Source organism: Gossypium arboreum, chromosome 8, assembly GCF_025698485.1.
Source record: "Gossypium arboreum isolate Shixiya-1 chromosome 8, ASM2569848v2, whole genome shotgun sequence".
In the NCBI taxonomy this organism is placed as follows: domain Eukaryota; kingdom Viridiplantae; phylum Streptophyta; class Magnoliopsida; order Malvales; family Malvaceae; genus Gossypium; species Gossypium arboreum.
This window is the reverse complement of record NC_069077.1, coordinates 85,977,749-85,995,475: the sequence shown is the minus strand read 5'-3', so window position 1 is coordinate 85,995,475 and position 17,727 is coordinate 85,977,749. Positions and strand designations below refer to the sequence as shown.

The 17,727-nt window shown below is 34.9% G+C and overlaps 1 protein-coding gene across 4 annotated transcripts; it reads left to right on the top strand.

Annotated features, from left to right (window-relative positions):
* Window positions 1-8,518: 8,518 nt before the first annotated feature.
* Window positions 8,519-17,475, top strand: LOC108465852 (membrane-associated kinase regulator 5-like). Of its 4 annotated transcripts, none has more exons than XM_053031566.1 (3): window positions 8,519-9,491; window positions 9,571-9,616; window positions 17,326-17,475. In XM_053031566.1, the coding sequence occupies exons 1-3, from the start codon at window positions 8,711-8,713 to the stop codon at window positions 17,327-17,329; spliced, it is 831 nt and encodes a 276-aa protein (XP_052887526.1). In that variant the 5' UTR covers window positions 8,519-8,710; the 3' UTR covers window positions 17,330-17,475. The 4 variants fall into 4 exon arrangements, with proteins under 4 accessions (XP_052887526.1, XP_017621728.1, XP_017621729.1 ...); XM_017766239.2 differs by lacking the exon at window positions 17,326-17,475 and adding an exon at window positions 9,730-9,941 and having other exon boundaries at window positions 9,571-9,642; XM_017766240.2 differs by lacking the exon at window positions 17,326-17,475 and adding an exon at window positions 9,730-9,941 and having other exon boundaries at window positions 9,568-9,616.
* Window positions 17,476-17,727: the final 252 nt, after the last annotated feature.

Here is a 17,727-nt window from a genome sequence, read left to right as displayed (position 1 = left end):
CTGACAGTACGGGCGTGTTCCATGGCCGTGTTGATAAGTTAGTGTGACCCACGGTTGAAGGGCATGGACGTGCCCCAAGATACACGGGCGTGTGAGTTCACACGGCCCACCTGCACGGGCGTGTGTTCCTTTATGTTAAGGAAGATTTTTCTGAGGAGCCCAAGGGTAATCGAACGTGCCCGTATTTGTCCCGCATTGCCTTCCGATATGTTATAGGTCTCGAAGGCCTATACAATGGATGAGATGTTCATGATTGAAAAGTTTTAAAATCAAATGAAATTTTGTGACCTGAGTTAGTATACTGAATGTGTAAAGTTCCGATAATGCCTCAAGCCCTGTCCAGTGTTGGATACGGGTTAGGGGTATTACATTTATTGGTATCAGAGCTACGGTTTAGTCGGTGCTAGGACTACCATAGAGGATGTTAAATGTTCACTATACATGCCATTACTCGAATGTTGATAGTGTGACGTCTCCTAATTGTTTAAATTGTTTTGAATATAGTAAATGTCTTCCAATCAAGCACAAGATGAGTCCAAGGGAGCCGAGAGCCATGCTCTATCTTCTGTACAGCGAGTTGTATCTAGTAGTAGTAGAAGGCTGATGTCAGAAGGTCGAGAAGAGGCCCGAGCTGCCTTCTTTGATATGATGGATGATTGGTTTGGGGATTATTTAAGAAATCTCCCCAATATACCAAGACCACCCTCGCCCCCTGACCAACCTAATGAGGATGTGCCACGAGGAATGGCACCAGTGAGAATCAGTAAAGCCCCTGTAGATAAGCTTAGGAAGTATGGGGTTGAGGAATTTAGAGCGAAAGTTGATGATGACACTGAAAGAGCCGAGTTCTGGCTCGAAAACACTACGAGGGTGCTAGATGATTTGTCATGCACACCCGAGGAATGTTTGAAGTATGTTGTGTCCCTTTTGAAGGATACTGTATACAATTGGTGGAAAACCGTATCCTCGGTAGTGCCGAAGGAAAATATTACTTGGGATTTCTTCCAAGCAGAGTTTAGAAAGAAATATATTAGCCAACGGTTTTTGGACTCGAAGCGAAAGGAGTTCTTGGAACTCAAACAAGGTAACAAGATTGTAGCGGAATACGAGAGAGAGTTCGTACGACTAAGTCAGTACGCAACTGAATGGGTCCAAACTGAATCGGAAATGTGTAAACGCATCGAGGAAGGCTTGAATGAGGACATCAAGTTGTTAATTGGGATCTTGGAAATACAGGAGTTTTCCGTATTGGCTGATCGAGCCAAGAAGGCCGAGGAACTTAATAATGAAAGAAAACAAGCTAAGAGATAGGCTTGAGTTGCAAGCAAGAGGTCTAACGATAAAACACTCTCGTTCTCCTCGAAGAAAGCCTGCATGAACGCTCCACTTTGTCAGTGGGATATTCAAGTAGATCAAAAAGCTCTAAGTGACAGGTTCAAAAGTCTTCCTCCCCGATGGTGACTAGTGTGGAGAGTGTAGATGATCAAAAACTGAAGTGTAAGAGCTGCAACAAATTTCACTTCGGAGAGTGCCGAATGAAAAACAGCGCATGTTTTAGTTGTGGTTCTCTTGATCACTTTCTTAGATACTGCCCAAAATGAGTTGAAAAAGAAGTGGAAATAGCTCCGAAGTTGAGTGCTCCCATTCCACGAGGTAGACCTCTGAAATACCCTGGGAGTGCTAGTGGGAGTCGATTTGCTATGAAAGACGCTGCAAAATCAGAGGTTCGAGCCCCGACAAGAACATATACGATACGTACTCGAGAGGAAGCCTCTGCTCCTGATGTTATTACGAGTACTTTCTCTCTTTTTAATACAAGTGTTGTTGCTTTAATTGACCCGGGGTCAACGCATTCATATATCTGCATGAGATTGGCGTCTAGTATGAACATACCTGTGGAACCTATGGAATTCATTATTAGAGTGTCGAACTCACTAGGCAAGTCGGTTCTAGTTGATAAAGTCTGTAAGAATTGTCCTTTGACGATTCAAGGTTATTGTTTCTCGGCTAACCTTATGTTGTTACCATTTGATGAATTTGATGTAATACTTGGTATGGATTGGTTAGCCCTTCATGATGTAACAGTGAAATGTGGCAGTAAGTAAATTAAGTTGAAATGCCCGGATGGTAAGATTCTATGGGTTGAATAAAGAGAATTGGGTTCGCCGTCAGTTGTAATCACAGCAATGGTTGCCCAGAGATATATGAGGAAAAGATACGAAGCCTACCTTGCATTTGTGATGAACACTAAGGAAATTGTATTGAAGATTGAGTCTGTCCCGATAGTATATGAGTACCCAGATGTATTTCCGGAGGAGTTACCCAGATTACCTCCTGAAAGGGAGATAGGATTTGGTATTGAATTGGTGCCAGGGATGACTCCCATTACCATTGCCCCGTACAGAATGGCACCTACTAAACTGAAGGAGTTAAAAGCACAGTTGCAAAAGCTGACAGATAAAGGATTAGCTAGGCCAATTTTTTCACCTTGGGGTTCCCCCGTGTTGTTCGTAAAGAACAAAGATGGTTCGATGAGGTTATGTATTGATTATCGACAACTGAACAAGGTGACTATCAAGAATAAGTATCATTTACCAAGGATCGATGATTTGTTTGACCAGTTGAGAGAAGCCACCGTATTCTCCAAGATAGACTTGAGGTCTGGCTATTATCAACTGCGAGTTAAAGACTCGGATGTACCTAAGATAGCTTTCAAAACAAGGTATGGTCATTATGAATTTCTTGTCATGCCGTTTGGGCTGACGAATGCACCGATTGTGTTTATAGATCTAATGAATAGAATCTTTTGACCATATTTGGATAAATTTGTCATTGTGTTTATCGACGACATTTTGATTTACTCTAAAGATGAGACAGAGCATGCGAAGCACCTGAAAATTGTGTTGCAAACCTTGTGGGAAAAGCAGCTGTATGCTAAGTTTAGCAAGAATGAATTTTGGCTCCAAGAAATTGGATTTTTGGGTCATATAGTTTCGGGTGAAGGCATCCGAGTTGATCCAAGTAAGATTTCTACAATTGTTGAATGAAAATCGCCTAAGAATGTAACCGAGGTTAGAAGTTTTTTGGGCTTAGCCGATTACTATCGAAGGTTTGTAAAAGTATTTTCCATAATAGCGACTCTGATGACGAAGTTGCTACAGAAAGACGTTAAGTTTGAATGGACAGAGAAGTGTTAGCAAAGTTTTGAGAAGTTAAAAACATTGTTGACCGAAGCTCCTGTTTTAGTGCTACCTGAACCGGGAAAAGAGTTTGTGGTCTATAGTGATGCATCCTTAAATGGATTGGGTTGTGTACTTATGCAAGATGGCAAGGTGATAACCTATGCTTCACGGCAATTGAAGCCTCACGAGAAGAATTATCCAATCCATGACCTAGAGCTTACTGCTATTGTTTTTGCCTTAAAAATTTGGAGGCATTATTTGTTTGGCGAGACTTGCCGTGTATTCACAAACCACAAGAGTTTGAAATACTTGATGACTCAAAAAGAATTAAATTTGATACAGCGGAGATGGTTAGAATTAATAAAGGATTATAATCTGATTATCGACTATCACCCGGGAAAGGCGAATGTAGTCGCCGATGCATTGAGTAGAAAATCTCTATATGTTTTAAGAGCCATGGATACTTGTTTGACATTGCTTGATGATGGTTTAGTTCTGGCTGAGCTGGAGGCTAGGCCAACATTTCTGCAGGAAATTCATGATGCTCAACTTAATGATGATGACTTGCAAGCAAAAAGGGCTCAATGTGAGTCAGGTGTAGAGTTAGATTTCTGAATTAGTCCTAATGGATGTTTAATGTTTAGAGATAGGGTTTGTATACCCAAATACAATGAACTTATTCGGAAGATTTTGCAAGAAGCATATAACAGTCATTTGTCTGTTCACCCGGGAAGTACCAAGATGTACAACAATTTAAAGAAAATGTACTGGTGGAATGGCATGAAAAGAGATGTCTCTGAATTTGTATCGAAATGCCTAGTATATCAGCAAGTTAAAGCTGAACACCAAGTGCCTTCAGGTTTGTTACAGCCTGTAATGGTCCCCGAATGGAAGTGGGACAGAGTTACCATGGACTTCGTGACAGGACTACCAATGACTCCAAAAAAGAAAGATGCTATATGGGTTATAGTGGACAAATTGACAAAGTCAGCTTATTTTATCCCGGTGAGGACGGCTTATTCCCTTAATAGATTGGCCAATTTGTACATTTCTGAGATAGTAAGATTGCACAGAGTACCACTGTCGATTATTTCAGACAAAGACCCGAGGTTCACTTTGAGATTCTGGAAGAAGTTACAAGAAGCTTTAGGTATGAAGTTGAGTTTTAGCACAGCTTTTCACCCTCAAGCCGATGGTCAGTCTGAGCAGCTAATTCAGATTCTCGAGGACATGTTGCGTTGTTACATCCTTGAATTTCAGGGTACTTGGGAAAAACACCTGCCATTGGTAGAATTTTCCTACAACAATAGTTTCCAAACAAGTTTGAAGATGGCACCTTATGAGGCCTTGTATGGCAGGAAGTGCCAAACTCCATTGTACTGGACAGAACTCAAGTAAAATCAGATTCATGGAGTTGATCTAATTAAAGAAACTAAAGAAAAAGTTAAAGTGATACGGGATTGTTTAAAAGCTGCATCAGATAGGCAAAAGTCTTATGCTGATCTGAAAAGAATGGAAATTGAGTTTCAAGTTGGGGATAGAGTATTTTTGAAAGTATCTCCATGGAAAAAGGTATTGAGATTTGGTCGAAAAGGTAAACTGAGTCCACGATTTATCGGACCGTACGAGATCACCGAAAGAGTTGGACCGTTAGATTATCGTTTGGCATTGCCACCCGAACTAGAAAAGATTCACGACGTGTTCCATGTATCCATGTTAAGGAGATACCGATCAGACCCCTCTCATGTAATTTCACCGATTGAGATTGAAATTTGACCGGATATGACTTATGGAGAGGAACCGGTTAAGATATTGGCTCACGAATTTAAACAATTGAGAAATAAAGATGTGGCTCTTGTAAAAGTTCTATCGCTTTGACATGTTGTAGAAGAGGCTACATGGGAGTCGGAAGAAACTATGAGAAGTCAATATCCGAATCTGTTTTCTGGTAAGACTTTCGAGGACGAAAGTCCCTAAGGGAGGGAGAAATGTAACATCCCGAAATAGGGCCTAGTCAAAATAGTGGTTTCAGGGACCACAAATCTGACATCAAAATATTTATTTTATGATTATTATGAGGCCTAAAATATGAGTATATGCGTGTGTTAAAGCTTCATGAAGAATTTCTAAGTATAAGATGTCCAATTGGAAATAAGGGACTAAATTGAATAAATTGCAAAACTTGGATTCTAGAATCAATTTGTATGAAATTGCTTTAGATTATGAATTGGAAGTTCATGGAGAATAATTTGCCCAAAGTCTAAATTTTTGGACAAAAATGGGCTTGCATGGATGAAATTTTAAAGAAAGGGCATAAGGGCATTTTGGTCATTTGTCATTTTAATGAAATAAAATGGGAAAAATGAACCAAAATCAACTCATTTTCTCCTTCATCCAGCCAAAACTTCAAGGGTCACCATAGTTAGGGTTTTCAAGCTTTCCAAGCTAAATAGTAAGTGCTCCCAAGCCCCGTTTTTCATGTTCTTTGTATTTTTGAAATCCAGTAGCTTGCTCTCTCCATTTCTACCCATATTTCATGCTAGGGTTCATGTTCAAAAATTTACCCATGCATGAGTTATTGGTATTTTGATGGATTATTGAGGAGTATGAAAGATAAATTTGTGTTAAACATCTTTTCCAAGTTAGTTTTCATGAGAAACCCTTATAGGGTCTATTTTGCAAAAGATGTAAATGTGTGGTAGAAATGGGGAAAATAATGAAAAATGTGGGTTGCCATAAGAGAGAAAAATGTTCGGTTAGGCTTGTGTAAGATAGAAATTGCAGGTGTTTCATTATACGAGCCTAAGGACTAAATCGTAAAAATGTCAAAGGTTAGGGGCAAAACGGTCATTTGGACCGCAGGTAGATATTAAACTTGAAATGTATAATGTGGGGTATTAATGAGTTAATTTTTCTGTTATAGACCTCGAGAAACAAATTCCAGAGGTCGATCGTGGTAAACGCAAGGTTTCGGAATAACCGAAACACAATCCCGAAAAGAATACCAGGTAAGTTCGGATAACTTAAAGTAAACCCCTAATATGAATAATTGTATGATTTATAAATTCATGATATTTGCATTTATTGATGGTATGAAAATGCATGAAATGCACCTTTGGTAACGACTTGTTGATAACTATCTTGGTTGAGGTTAAAAAGGGGATTCGATGGAGAAACCATGTTTTACATGTGAATTGAGATCCTGCATGTGTTGCAGTAAGGATTTAGCTGGGACGGGTAATCCGTTGGTCTCAATTATGAAAAGTATCTAGCCCGAACTGATAATGATACATTGATGGATTGAGTATAATGAAATGATAATATATGGTATACATTGATATTTGAATTGGTTATGAAATGTTTGTATGAGATCATGATATGTGATTTGGTTTATAATATGAAATTGAAACATTGGTTACCCTATTAGCTGTACAGACAGGGTCAAATATAGTTGACATGTCATAGGGTTAGGTAAAATGATTAGAAACCATTGTTGTCGGGCAACTCGGGTGGTAGAATGTACATATATAATAGTCATCATTGACGAGCAACTTGGGATGGCAATATATCTAGATTGTGAAAGTCATAGTTGTCGAGTAACCCGGGATGGTAGTATGTACATGTTCCAGTAGTCATTGTTGCCAAGCAATCCGGGATGACAGAGTAATAGATCTGTGTATCCATTCTAAGTTTGTGTCTCGTTAATAGGGTTATAAAAACATGAATTGGTAACATGATAAACGAGATGAATATGATTGAATTAGTATGTTTGTATATATGTGATATGTGGAAAACGACAGCATGTGAAAGACATGCGATTTGGTTTAAACAAGCCCTGGGGGCTGAATTAACTTTGAACAAATCAATAGAATCAAGAAAGAGAAATTGAATCTTAAAATAAATGATAGAATAGCCTCGAATGAAAATGAGATTAAATATCATATTGGTACATGAATGTATATGTATGTAATTAAATTAGATATGTTGCATCTTTGTTAATAGAAAGGATAGCATAAAATGTTATTTTGATTATTAAATGAAATGGTGTATGAGAATAATATTTGAGTATTAAATATACAATTTGATTTGGTTGAATTGTGGTATATATTGGTTGAATTCTTATAGTAAATATGCTTATTTTGTGACTTGAATAATGAAAGTATTACTGAGCTTTATCGCTTACAGCACGATTTGTTTATTTAGCATATAGCTTACAACCCTCGGCTTAGAAATGTTTGTATAGTCCCTTTCATTTTGATATATGGCATGTACCTAGGTTTGAGTTGGTTTTGATATTAAATTGGATAAATGTTTTAATTAGGTACCATTTGGAACATTTGCAAATAAACGGTTACGTCGCGACATCGAGCTCTTAACGTCGCGACAAGATCAAGTCAATGAGTTGTGTCACGACCAAGAACCCTTGAAGTTGTGACGTCAATCTAATAATTGGTAAACTTTATAATTTGGTCCTAGTTTAACATCGGGTTGTAAAAGAGTTTTCGTAAGCTCATATAAAACTTGAAAATGATTGTATAACATACTCAAAAGGACTAATATAATATTAGCATGTATTCATAGTTATATAGAATTGCATTTAATTATAATTATTTCGACAACAAATTTAATATCACGTAATTCAGATGTGATGACTTGATCGAATATAGAATGTTGCAGCACCTAACAGTTAAATGACTAAATAGATAGTTTATAAAAAAAAATTGAAAGATAAATTTTGAATAAAACCCCCAAAAAATAATATCACATGCAAACAACTATGAAATATAATAATTGTAGTGACGGGGGATTGCGCGAGACACTGCAGGTGCAGGAGTCCCAATTTGCTGACAATTCTGAAGGAATTAAAAATGGCTGCAACTTCACGCAAAATATAATTAACTGCTTTGCAACTTGCAAGTAAAAGTAAAACAGTCATACCTACATTATAATACAGTAATCAAAACTAAAGCTACCCCACCTACAAAATTTGGACTACATAGGCATTGACAGTAATTTTTTTAAAGAAAGCAATAATTAAAATATGAAAATCTATATGGATAATATGGTTACTGTATTTTATTCTATCTATTAAAATAGATAAATTAATTTTAATTAAATAAATTATTTTTAATATACATTAAATTAAAAATAAATTAATTATTTTATTAAAAGTTTTATTTATTTTAAGATTAAAAACTTATTTTATATATTAACATGATATATATATAACATATCGATATAACAATGTAGTTATTCTAAAAAATTTAATTTTTAATTTAAGAAATAAATAAAAGTTTTCATATAAAAATTAAAATTTTATTTTATTTAACGTCAAATAAAATGCAATCTTACTTGGGGGAGCATGATACTTTTAAGGATATTATCCATTATTGAATTACAGAAGACTCACACAATCTCTCTGGCTTCTCCCTTGAAACGCCCATAAAACGCAGGCAAAGCGGTGAAGTTTCTCTCTTAGATTTTGACAAGTAAAACTGTAAAAAAGCCTTTTGTCTCTCTGTTTCCATATGGAAGCTCTCAAATTTCTGAGGTTTTGGAAACCTAGCTGTGTGGCTATGAAAGAGAACCAGACCCAACGTTGTTGTGGAAGCATCGAAATTCCACATCATGAATTGGATGAAGAGGACGACTCTTTCATCGACTTGGAGCTTCCTTTGCACCACTTCAACCACCTCCATCTACGCACCCTTCACAAAACACCTGATTTCCAGCATGATTCGGCTAAGAATGATGACTTCCCCTTGTTGCCAATGCAGAATGATCATTTCTCCAAAAGAAAGATCCTCCCCATTGACCCAACCTCCAAGCCTCAATCTCCCTTACACCTGTTAAACTCTGCTCCCAAATTTGGAGCTTTTACTCTCAACAAGTCCAAGTCAATGGCAAATACCAGTAAAACATGTACTCCCCAGAGAAAAGAGTTGATCGGTATTTCTATGGAGACCCCAAGGCATGAAGAAAGGAGCAGTTCGAAAGATCTGATACAGAAATACTTGAATATAATAAAGTACGTAAAAATCTCCAAAAAAAGCATTCCAAGTGACAAGGCAAAGGTCTCACTCTCACCCTCAGGTGAGTTATCAAAGGTGGCTTCTCCGGCAACGGTGTATCCCATGAAAGGAGTACAGGGGAGTGTTTCGACAGGGGTTTGCAAGCAATTGGTAAAGAGCAGATCAGCCTCGTATGCAGCATCCCCAATTAATCGGAAAGATGATTCCTTGCTACTCCGACACGATGCGATTGAAAGCGCCATTTTGCATTGCAAGAAATCTTTCAATTCCTCATCAGGTAATTAGTTGTGTTTTTAAGCTAATACTAATCATTTGGTTTAATTTGGAATTGGATCCTTGGCTTGTTTTGACAGCAGAATCATCTTGGTTGTCGAGATGTACAAGTGATTCTTCAAAATACAAGTTAAGCAATGCATCTTCTTCTACAGGTCATGGTTTCAGATTCTATTTCTTATACTGTTGTTTGCACTAATTATCGAGCTCTAATTACTAATTAAAGTCTTTAATTTCCTCAGATTCTTCTCTTTCGTCCACGAATTACAAGCAATTATTATCACCTGAATAGAAACCTTGGGATTTATTATCATGATTATGTACGAAAGATGTAAACTGATAAGAACAAAAAGAACAAAAGGCTGGAATTTATATATGATGGGCATTGGTGGGCAGTGTAAGCAGGGTTAGTACTTGTAAAGTTCATGGATAATTATGAAGAAATTGAAACTAATTCCCATTGTCTGAGCTCTTGTATTTATGGTAGCTTTGAAAGTTAAAGATGTGATGATTTCTGAATATTTACTTGGGTGATTAATGCCTTTTCAAGGACAACTGGTAGTTTCTGGTGGGAGTTTGGTGAGAAGGGGAAGAAGTGGGACTAGCATGGAACCTTAATCTTAACTAGTGTGGTGATAGTGTATTTAAAAGTAAAGGTGTAATAGAATTTGGTGAGAAAGTGGAAGATGTTGGAGAAGCATGGAATCTTAGTATTAACAATTCTTCATACTTGTATAAAGACATTACACTCTTTATAAAAAAATACAAATTTAAAATTCTGGGTAATAAATCTCAAACATAAATAATAAAACAAACATTAAAAAAATAAATCATCATAAAAGAACTCTTAAAAACTTTCTTTTGTGTATGTTCTAAAGGGTGAATTATTTAGTTGGTCGCTTAGTTTTTAGAGCATTTGTTTTTTTCTTCTAAAATGAAATATTTACAATTTGGTCATCTAACTTTTAAGGCACTTTCATTTTACACACCCAAACATTAAATCTCTAATGGTAGTGCATACACCACTCCATGTTGACACTTTCATTTTAGTCACCCAAAAATTATTTTTTTTAAGTATTAATTGAGGTAAAAAGTAAGAATTAAAGTGAGAAAAACGATAGAAATTAAAATAATACACAAAATTTGTCAAAGTGTACTTATTTATCTCATTGCTAAAATTCTAAATTTCTTGTTTTAATATTGAAATTTAAAATTTCAAAACATCAAAGTAATTTATTGAAATTTTTCTATAGGTTGATAATGTCAACTGATTTGTTATTATAATATTAAAATTAATTAATTTAATCTACTTTTAAAATTTGAAATTTTATTATATGTTTTCAAATTATCCTTAACTAAATCAACTTAAATAATTCCTATTTAATAATTGTTTATAAAACTCATTTTTTTTTGTTTATATCATCCCGAATCTTCCATGTTAAGCTTAAAATAAAGAAAAAAATACTTGAAATTAATTAAATCAATTGTTTGTTCTTTGTTTTGATAAAAAGTGATGAAAAAAAGAGTTTGGTTTGAGATGAAAGATAAAATTAATTAATTAGTTAATTGTAAAGATTGTTCTAAGATTTGAAATTTGAGTTTCTTAGACAAATATTAAGGACAATAATTTTCATTCATAATTTTGAAATTAATTTCGATCCATTCATAATGTCAACTAATTTACTATTATAATTTTGAATCTTAATAGTTAAAATTTATATTTCAAAACTCATATTTAGAATTTTCGCAATGAGATAAATAAATAAAATTTGACAATTTTATGTATTATTTTAGTTCTTATTGTCTTATCATTTTAATCCTTGATTTTTCTTACCCCAATCAATAATTAAAAAAGATATTTTTTAGATGATCAAAATGAAAGTGACTTAAAAATTAGATGACCAAAAAGAAGGTACAAACATAACGTGACGTGTATGACTAATCATGTTTAGATGACTAAAATGAAAGCGCGACCCAATTGTAAGATAGTTTTCTCAATTGTAAAATTTTGTATCCATCGAAATGGGGTCTTACTCAACAATGATAAAGTAGTTGGCAGATGTACCTGTTTCCTTTTTCTACGAGGGTTTCAATTCCTTGTAGGATAATTTGTGCATTTCTTTCTTAATATAAAATCTCAGAATCGAAAAGCAACGCCAAACAGGAGACGTAATGAATAGAAATGTGCAAATTATTGTTTGGTGTCATAAATGAAACGAAGACCAAAGGTTTTGTAAAATGATGACAGCAGAAAAAGCCAAATATCACCACAAAAACCAACCACACTCACAGTGCTACCCTTCTGATACCGTAATCATGTAAGTCTGCTTCACCAAGTTAAGACCAACAAACCCAACATTTAGTGCTACCTTACTGTTTATGTTGGAAGATGCTTTTTTATTTTTATTCTTTTAAGGATACAAAATGTTAATTTTAGACTGAAATAAAATATTTAACAAGGGTTAAAATGTAATTTCATTAAAAAATCCCTTTTCAAATTTTAACTTTTTTTTACTTGAATTAAAATCCCAAATTAAAATCAAATGTTTAGTTTGAAAACCCACTTCTTTACCAAAATTTTTTATTTGGTTGAAATGTGTTTTAAATTATCTTTTGAAACCAAAACTACTTTTAGTTTCATAATCAATTACTAACAAGGTTAATTTAGAATCAAAATTAACTTTTAAACTAACATTTAGATTCAACTAGAGCTAATCATTGGTCAAGTTGAGTCAGCTGATGTAAAATTATAAGTTCATTTTCTAAGCCTAGATTCGTCCCGAGAAGTATCTAAGTCCGACTCAGATTAAAAATGTTAAACGCAAGCTCGACTTAGTCCGTCCTATAAAATTTTTAAATTATTTTTATATAAAACAAATTTAAAAATATAATACATCAAATATACTAAAAACACTAAAATAAATATTTCTTGACAAATTGAAAATAAATTAAAAAGTTTTATACTTAAATAACACTAAGTTTGTTGCAACTTAGCAAACAAAATGTCTTTAAAATAGTAACAAAATTAATAATAAAACAAGAGTTATACAATATTCAAATAATAATAACAAAATAGTAGTAATATAATGACGAAATAGTAGCAAAACAATAACGAAACAACAACAAAATAGCTTATTCGGGCTGGGCTCAGGCGAAAAATCCTACTTGAGGCCTAATTCATTTAGAAAACGAGCTTTATTTTTTGTCCAAATACATTTTCCGAACTTATATTTTTACTTAAACCCTTTCGCTTTTCAAACAGACCTAAACTGATAACCCAACTGTGATTAGATCTAGACCCAATCTCAAATGTCGAAAAAGAACTTTTAACTTTTGGCTTTTGAATATAAAATTATCAAAATATTTTTCTTTATTTTTTCCAAAAATTAAAATTTATTTGATTATCACATAATATTTATTTTGAAACTAAATGAATCCGTATTAATCAAGAATTTTTAAAGTTTTAATTTACCATTGCTAATGATTATGTAACTTAATTTTTTTTCTAATGTGGTTTTTTTTTGCTAATTATGATTTTTTTCAATTAATTCTCTAATATAGTTTTATATTAAAAGGTATTTAAATTTTATGTTTAATGTATTAATATATTAATATATTAATTTATTTTAATTTTATATTTTATGAATTAATATATGAAATGAAATAATTTTAACTTAATGTTTACTTCCAACATAATATCTAAAATGACATTATAACTTCTCGAACATTTTTTGACAGCGAAGGAAAATACTTTAAATTAACAAAATATACTTTTTCATATCACTTTTCAAAACCACTTTTTAACCACAACAATAATAGTGTAACACCCTCAACCCAACCCGAATCACCAGGTCCGGATCTCAGATGTTACTCCACATAATCACTTAACACAAAAACTTTCAGTTTCGACGTACAATGCTAAAAAACATACTTCTTATTTATGTTGAATAGTACTTAAAATACAAGTATATACTTTATAATTACATCCAAGTTCAAAAACAACATATAACTTGATTAAAACAGACTCTAAGTGGCATAGTGGATTATATGCCATACTCCTATGGTGTCCTTTATATGAATAATACCGCAACTCAACTACTACTTTGGTGAGCTCTTGGCTTGGTCCTTCCTGACGTACTTATACATATGAAGAAACCTACAATATAAATACATACCAGTAAGTACAAACAAATTGAGTGAGTTTAAACCCAGATTACCTTGAAATGTTTGTGGCTAAATTCTTCATCTTGAAAAATCATGAATTTCTCTTCTGTCTTTAGTGGATACTTTCCTAATATTGGACGTATACATATACTTCGTCTTCCATACTTAACCAACTAATACACACAGTTCACTTAAAGATAGATCATATTTCACCTTTCAATACTGTCTTAATTTTTTCCCTTTTTTAGAATACAAATATACTTCTCAGAAGAGTACTGCAGAACCTACCTTTAGTTGAACCTCACTTAAACTGATGATGTGTAGTTTACCCAGTGTGGAATACTCATAGATACCATTCTTGTTGGACACCTATACTAATAACCCCTTTTGAAGAACTTCGTACGAGCCTTACTTTTGACGGATACTACTTTTGATGAATACACATACTAGACTGCATAACTATCATAATGTTAATTAAATCACATCTCAAAACCACTCAACTCACAACTTATTCGAATGAGGTGATCTTCTAAGACAACCTAAAAATCTCAGATAACTATATTCACATATCACGAGAATGCCAGACTTCACGGATAACTTAAATTTTAGATGACCTTTATATAGCATGAAAAACTTATATTGGCAGATACCATAGAATTTAAATATCTTCTATATATAATATTGAAAACTTGGATTTCACAAAAACTTACTACTCATACTTATAAATACGCCAAATTTCTTATACTAATAGACTAATATGGCAGACTTACCCTTCAGATAACACTACATGGAAATTTTGTCAATAGTTTTCCTTAGAACCTATTCGATTTCTGCCATAATACTAACCAAACTAATATTATAACAATCTGTCCGGCGAAGTCTCTGTATCTGGTTACTGTTTGGCGTATAGTTAGTAAAATAAGGATAGATATGAGTGAGAAAAATGTTAGTCTTGGCTAAGTATAGAATTATGTGTATTGTACCATTTGGGGAACTCTCAGTTTTGGCGAGTTTTGTGGTTTGACGGACTTTTTTTGTTAAGTATCCATCCAACCCATATCCTTTGTGAGAACTCATTAAGTTCGTAGCTATTTAGGTTTGTTTATTATTTAGTATGGTAATTTTGTTAGTTAAGTTGAAATTTAGTTAGAACAGAACTAAACTACTATAGATGATAAGACTTGAATTATGTTAGGTGCACTTAATCACGGAATCAAGAGAGTTAGTGGAATTATCTGATTTTTCCACTAATCCTTGTCTCCAAGCTTAAGTATATAAGGATAGCGGTGGTCTTTCTGAACATTTTTACATTTTTTTTTCTTCATTGATTTCCTCTGAAGACTATTTAAAATACTAAGTTCAGAAAACCTTTATGAAGTAAGGCTCGCTGTAACGCCCCAATTTTCGGGATTTCTGTGCTTTTCAACGAATTTTAAAATTTCTGTTTTTTGATTGTTTGGCGTAGGTTTAATTATGTTAGTGGGCCTCTAGAAGGCCCAAGCTTAAGCTAAAACCCGGTAATTTTAAGTGATTTTAATCCATAGGGAAAAGAGGTTCTGGTTAGCTAAGCTTTTAAGTATTAACTGGGTAAAATAAAACACAAGGAAGCTTGTGGTAAGTTGGCATGTGACGCCACTTGGGGGCTTTAGAGGTGGCGTGTAGATGACCAAGGTGAGCTAAGGTTCGAGTCGCAAGGTAAGCAAATTAGTGATATTAATTTTTATGTACAGAAAAGGTAAGCAGTGGAACTGAAGTGAAAGGCTATCAAGAGAAGATTTAGGAGCTGATAAGGGAGAGGATTTAGGAGCTGATAAGGGAGAGGATTTAGGAGCTGATTAGGGAGAATGGTGTTGGTCGAATGGTGGACTCTTGAGGAGCAAGAGTTGGCCGGCCAAGGGGTGCTTTAGGGGGCAAATTTCGGCTAGGTTAAGTGCCAGTATAAATTCGGCACTAGGGGTAAGTTGTGCCGTTTCCTGACTATTCTCCTTTTCTTTTCTTTTTCTCTTCTCTCCATCAACTTTTTCTTTTTCTTCTTTTCTCTACAGCCGAATCTTTCTATCCTCCTGTTCATCTCCATCTTTTCTTCAGACGATCCTAAACCTTCATAGCCATTTGCCATAAGAAAAGCTGAAATCCCGAAAGCCATATTTCCTTCTCTGCCGATTTTTCCTAGCCAATTCTCTCATCTTTTTCATCATTCTTGACCGATTCTTTAGTTCTCTAAACCTTAAGTTTCTGTCGACAAGACTACAGCAAAACCCTCCTATTTCATCTTTCGTTACACAGTTGCAAGGGAAAAACCGAAAACTCCACACTCCTAGGGACTTAGTCGAATATTGAGATCACTGAAGGCTCGACTTTTACTATCATTTGAGGGCTTAGAACTGCATTAGAATCGAGTGGGGTTAAGAGGTATTGTTGACTGAAGGAATCGGTGGTAAGTCTTTTCAACCTAGTCTTTATTTCGTATTTTAGGAAAAGCCGAAATCCCTAAAGGTTAGGGAGGCTGTCGTTTTGGACTTGTAGCCCTAAGGGGTTGTGATAACTGCTTTATCTTGATGATAGTGTGATCTAGAGGATGCTGATCAAGGGCATGGACAAGGGGAACAACGGGATCTAAATCTAGTCGCTAATTCTGGCAAAGGTAGGATTGCTAGTGCCTAAGGTGTTATTGGCAGAATAGGGTAAAGGGTTAATATGTAGTTCGTTTTGGTAGTTAGATTAACGTGGTAGTGATATAATTGTAGGTAGTTCGTGCATGGATCTTGTTAACGAATCGTCGCAAACAGGTGTGTAACTGACACCCTCTCATAGACTAGATCGACAAAAGCCGAAAAGTCGAAATGCCGAAAAGTCGGTATTTTGGGAACTTGCGAGTGTGCGAATGCTCGTAAGATAAGTGGGTTAATATTTTTGGTAATCTAAAGTGATAAAACTGTAGTACGTGCAATTTTGTGCATTAATGATATTTTGGGCTTGACGGGCCGAAAACGGGTTAATGGGCCAACGGGCCCAATTCGGTAAGAAAACGCGGTAAGTGTTTCTGGTCATATGAAAATGGCTATGCTATGCATGAAAACCCTAAGAATAGTTAAATTGCTTGAATACCCCTATATATGGAAATTACTGATACACCCCTAGGTGCAAAATTACCATTATACCCTTAGAGTTACTTTTGACTGAAAAGCATGATAATTTAATTCTGTATGATGTATGCCATGATTGTATATCTGCTGCATGGGGACACGGGTTATATTATGGAGGAAGCGTCCTGGTGGCTATGCCACATTTATCTAATTTGGTGGCTCTGCCACATATATCTGTTCTGGTGGCTCTGCCACAATTATCTGTTCTGGTGACTCTGTCACATTATCTGTTCTGGCAGCCATGCTGCATATTTCTATGGCGTGTAGCGGTTGGGTGGGTCGAGTAGTCTCCCTACATGGTGAAAGGTTGGTATGGGGGTGCATGTGATTGGATATGGGTTGGGTTTTGCATAGACATGTAATATCTGTTTTGTTCTGTTATGGGCCTATGGGCTTTATTCTGACTTCTGTTCTGGGCTAAGGCCAACTTATTCTGTTCTCTGTGGTTTAAACCGATATAGGCTATGGTTGGGTTAATTTACACACTGATTTTCCCCAAACTCACCTCTTTATTTTTCATCCACGCAGGTAATCCCCAACCATAGTAGGCTTGGAGCTGTGAGGGATTCGAAGTGGCCACACGTTCTGCAAGTTGATTTTATTCTGGTGAATTGGACATTTTTTTATTTACGTTTAAGGTTTTGGGTTTTTAAAATGTAATAAGGCCGCTTAATTATTTTCTTTGATGGGTTTTATATGTTTTATTAAGATAGGTATTACTTATATTTAACTATTGAATTTGTATAGCATTAGGGCGCGTTTTCAAAAATGGTAATTGATTTCAAAATAACACGACAACAAGCAAAGCTTCCATAATGAGAATATTTTTCCAAAATTAATCACTTTTCCTAGAAAGGACTTAATCAAATTGGTTTCCTGAAAATATACACGACGTTAAGGTGTGGTAACGGCAGTGTGCATGTCTAGGAT

Bases quoted from the DNA above. Each gene is read 5' to 3' on its own strand.
- LOC108465852 (XM_017766238.2), top strand. From the start codon at position 8,711: ATGGAAGCTCTCAAATTTCTGAGGTTTTGGAAACCTAGCTGTGTGGCT. The intron at 9,492-9,567 runs GTAATTAGTTGT...TTGTTTTGACAG, and splicing joins ATCTTTCAATTCCTCATCAG to CAGAATCATCTTGGTTGTCG. The intron at 9,643-9,729 runs GTCATGGTTTCA...TAATTTCCTCAG, and splicing joins CAATGCATCTTCTTCTACAG to ATTCTTCTCTTTCGTCCACG.